The sequence below is a fragment of the Myotis brandtii genome, unplaced genomic scaffold (assembly GCF_000412655.1).
Source record: "Myotis brandtii unplaced genomic scaffold, ASM41265v1 scaffold847, whole genome shotgun sequence".
NCBI lineage: Eukaryota > Metazoa > Chordata > Mammalia > Chiroptera > Vespertilionidae > Myotis > Myotis brandtii.
The window spans coordinates 1,342,542-1,347,009 of NW_005371441.1; the positions used below are offsets into that span (position 1 = coordinate 1,342,542).

Sequence of the window (4,468 nt, forward strand, 5' to 3'; positions counted from 1 at the left end):
CAGTGATGGCGAACCTATGACACGTGTGTCAGAGGTGACATGCGAACTCATTTTTTTTGGTTGATTTTTCTTTGTTAAATGGCATTTAAATATATAAAATAAATATCAAAAATATAAGTCTTTGTTTTACTATGGTTGCAAATATAAAAAAAAATTCTATATGTGACAGGGCCCCAGAGTTAAGGTAGGTTTTTTCAAAATGCTGACACGCCGAGTTCAAAAGGTTCGCCATCTCTGCTCCAGGTTACCCTGTTCTATGAGCCATACTCATAGCTCTCTGTGGTTGAGGCTCTGGCTGGATTTCTGATCTTCCTAATCATTTTGATGGTCATATCTCCTTTGTCTTGACATAGCACACCTGTACCTATAAGTTATTATGTTGAGATTGTCCGTCCCCATTACTACTGGAAGCCATTTTGGGGAACACGGACCCTACCAGATCCTGACCTTCAGCTAAATTCATCAGTGAGCTTTTTTAAAAAAATATATTTTATTGATTTTTTACAGAGAGGAAGGGAGAGGGATAGAGGGTTAGAAATATCTATGAGAGAAAAACATCAATCAGCTGCCTCCTACACACCTCCTACTGGGGATGTGCCTGAAACCAAGGTACATGCCTTGACCGGGGAATCGAACCTGGGACCTTTCAGTCTGCAGGCCAATGCTCTATCCACTGAGCCAAACCAGTTAGGGCCATCAGTGAGCTTTTTGAGAATTCTGGTGCTCTTCTCATCCATGCTTTCCTCATCAGCTTCATAAACCAGAATTTAGCTTTAGGTTTTCCCAGGGAGCAGGTTGATTGGACACTTTTCTGCCTTTTCATATTGTCTCCCCCTGGCATAGTCACTTCTCTGACATATCTGGTCCCTTCCTCTCCTATGTGCCTCAGAAGTTCTGGCTTTTCTGTCCCACGCATTGTAGCCATGCCTTCTCCCAAGTTTGCAAGATCTATCCTAGCAGCAAGTTAGCACTGCCTCCCTGGGCCATGCAAAGTCCCATGACCCATAATTGTATACTTCCCTTTCTCCAACCTTAGAATGAATCCAAATTCCTCCACCTGCCACCCAGCTTTCCCAACAGCAGCCCCTACATGCTGGGTACTGGGCCAGTTTCTGACAATCCTTGGCCATTTAGAACTATCCTCCTAGCCACCTGCTATGTCCCTGCATTGGTTATGGGCTGATGATGAGTATAGGCCTGGTGGACTGAGGGAGGACGTATCTGGAGATGTGCGGTTTCCTGGCAGGCAGACGCCTCCTGGTCCTCCTCAGGGAATGGAGAGGCACCAACCTTTCCCTGGTGAAGGGAGGCACTGGGCAGGGTCATGGCTGCTCTGCCAGCCCAGCCATCAGGGGGATGGCCTTGCTGTCACAGAGATGGGGGAGTGAGTGTTTTGGGTCTTTCTCTTCCAACCCCAATCTCAGCAGCATTTTTCGTTCACAGATTCTCAACTCTTCACTATGATTTCAACATTTCTTCTAATGAACAAAAATGGTGTACGGTCCAAGTACAGATGGATGGACAGAAGTTTCTTTTATATGACTTTGGCAGCAATAAGGTCATATCTATGAATCTTCTGAGGGAGGAGGGAAAGGCCATGGATTCCTGTAAAAAGGAGTTAGGTACCCTGAGCGACATGGGAAACGAATTAAAATCATTATCTACTGACAATAAACAGGAGAAAGACGCAGATCGAGGTAAGTTTGAAAAATCCATGGGCAGAAGTGAGCAGAGTGTGGGGCCAGCTATGTGGATTGTATTCATTTAAAAAGAAAACTGGATGCTGGGCCTTCCCACGTAGCCCAGCAGAAAGGTCGGGGAGAGCAGGGCAGGGTTAGAAGTGTTCAGAAGAGGTGGACGCCAGGTGGGTGAAGCATTTGTCAAGACCAGAGGCTGATGTCTTTCCCATGGGGACTGTGGGGCAGCTCCTCTCCCCCTGCAGGTCAGGATGACGTGCATGTGCAAAGCCGATGGAAGAACCAGTGGATCCTTGGAGTTTTCCTTGGGTGGAGAGAGGTTCCTTACCTTTGACTCTGAGACAGAAGAGTACAGAGCGGATAATTCCCTAGGTGAACGGCTGAAAAAGAAGTGGGAGAATGATGAGGATTTGAACAAGTTCTTCAAAATGACCTTAAAGGGAGACTGCAAGAAATTGCATCAATGCTCAGTGCACTGGAAGAAACACCTGGAGAGAACAGGTAACAGGGGAGACAGGGATGGTGTAGTTCTCTTGAGATAAGCTAGACCTACCCTTGTTAGAATGTGTGTGTGTAAGAGTGTGTGTATGTGTGTCTCAGTGTGTAAGAGTGTGTGTGAATGGGTGTGAGTGTGTTTGAAAAGTGACTAATCTGCGGCGAGTTCTTGGGAGAGTAATGGCCATGGGTGTGTTCTACCATCTCTCCTTTCCCTTCTCATCTCCTCAGGAATCTGTTCTCAGACTTGTTCTTTACTGTTCCCCCTTCTTGGCATCGCTTTTCTTCTTCATCTCACCTGGCCTATTTCTGGAAATCCTTCAATATCACCTCCAATCAGCTCCTGGGAAGACTTCTCTACCACCTTGCTCGTGAGTGTCCTCTTCTGTCACAGCAGGAGTGACTGGGTATATTATAACCCTTGCTTCCCTCATGAGCTTTATAGACCCAACGGGGTAGTGCCCATCTTCTATCATTGCTCCAGCCCCAGGATCTCTCACTATTGCTGCCACACATAGAGGGTAGAAACTGTCTGCATAACAGGATTACATGGGAATGTAGGGACTGAGGAGACATCTTCTCAGAATTGGGCTCCGCACAGATGTCACTCTTGTGTTCCATTGCAGCTGCATCAACCACTGCCATAGCCACAGTCCCATCCAAGGCCGCAATGAACATGCCCATCGCCTGGTGGATCTGCCCTGTGATCCTCACCTGGATAACCATAGTTGGCTTCCTAGGTGGGTCCTTGCAATTACAGTTACTGAGGGCAGGATTGAGTGGGAAGTGAGGGCCAGATGGCTTGCAGTGAGGATATGGAGAGGTGAATTCCAAGCCCGACCACTGCAACCTCAATGTCACTTCTCCTCCTGCAAATTAGCCCAACTGACCTACATGTATTATCACTTCATAGCCATAACTTGGACAAGCTCAGCCCTGAGTTGGGCATCTCCTCACTGTTAATGCCAGCGGGAAAGGGAAGGGCCCAGACCAAGCTTAAGGCCTGTAGATGCTGAAGGGGTTTAGAGAATTCAGTTCTGAATCAGATACTCTGTTTGGAAAAGGGTGTTTGGGCTCAGTGTGGGTGGTGTGGGGACAGTAGGCACATAGGGCATGGGCAGTGCTCACATTCAGGTGAGAGCCGCATGCTGGCTGCATGTGATGTGTCCAGGGGAGGGGGAATATCCAGGGGGCTGAGAGGAGAAGGGCCCGGGTCTAATGCCAGGAAAAGGGCAGAATGCCTTGCAGACCCAACTCAAAATGCTGGAGTTCACCTCCACCTTCCCAGAGAGTGTCTTCAAAAGAGCCAGAAAGGAGGGAGGCAAACAGTAAGGATGGTGTAGGGAGGCAAGAGTAAGGTTAGAAGGAGGCCAGTTCTCAGTGAACCCTTTGGATTGCTGGCTGAGCCCTGGTGCAGTCATCTGGCAGCAAGCCTCCTCCACACTCCAGATCCTGAGCCTCTGAATGGCTCCTGCCTTTAACTGGGGCTGACCATGAATGGATGGGAAGGGCGGGGACTTTCATACTGAGAGTTCCCTGTGCTGCTAGGTAAGAGGCTGGGAGAGAAAGGAAAAGAAGGGTGTTGGACTGCAACCCTCCCCAAGCTGTCAGGTGTTAGGATGTGCCCTCCTGTCCTTCAGGGCTCCCACCAGGTCCTTAGACGCTCCCACCACCCAGAAGGTCCGACTTGAGTGAGAGAAGGCTAATGAGCCATTCATTACTCACTTTAGTCCTGAGCCCAGAACATCTGTAGCAGGGCTGGGGTGACGCTGTGATGTGCAAAGGGTGGCCAGAGCTTAGTACAGGCTGCTGGTCTCAGGGCAGGGGTGGCAGGTTCAGGGAAGAAGTGACACTGGTGAGGGCAGGGCTGGAGATGGGAAGTGACTGGGGTGCTGTAGCCCCAGGAGAACTGACAGAGGATTTCCTCAGCCCCTGGGACCAACATTCGCCCTTTTCTGCAGGCTGCCGATGCGACAAAGAAGGCCCTGGTGGTGTGGACTAGCTCAGCAACTCTGCCTTTTGCTTGGCTGCTTCTGGATGACCTGCTGTTCTGTTTTTAAAAAATTAATTTATCTTTATTATTTTTAATCTTTATTGTTGCAAGTATTGCATATGCTATTCATTTTATTTAAAAATTTTATATGTAATTTATTGGCATGGCAGGTTAATAAAATTATATAGGTTTTAATTCTATAATACATCATCTGTGCACTGTATTGTATGTTCACCACCCCAAGTCAAGTCTCCTTCCATCACCATTTATCTCCTTCACCCTC

The 4,468-nt window shown here is 48.1% G+C and overlaps 1 protein-coding gene across 1 annotated transcript in view; it reads left to right on the forward strand.

Moving 5' to 3' along the window:
* LOC102259290 (NKG2D ligand 3-like) overlaps positions 1-4,242 on the forward strand; it is a 20,055-nt gene extending 15,813 nt beyond the window's left edge. Inside the window, exons 4-5 of the mRNA XM_014532122.1 lie at positions 2,819-2,932; positions 4,154-4,242. Coding sequence (XP_014387608.1) covers positions 2,819-2,932; positions 4,154-4,194 — 155 coding nt within the window. The 3' untranslated portion in view covers positions 4,195-4,242. The remainder of the gene's footprint in view (positions 1-2,818; positions 2,933-4,153) is intronic.
* The last annotated feature ends 226 nt before the right edge of the window (positions 4,243-4,468 follow it).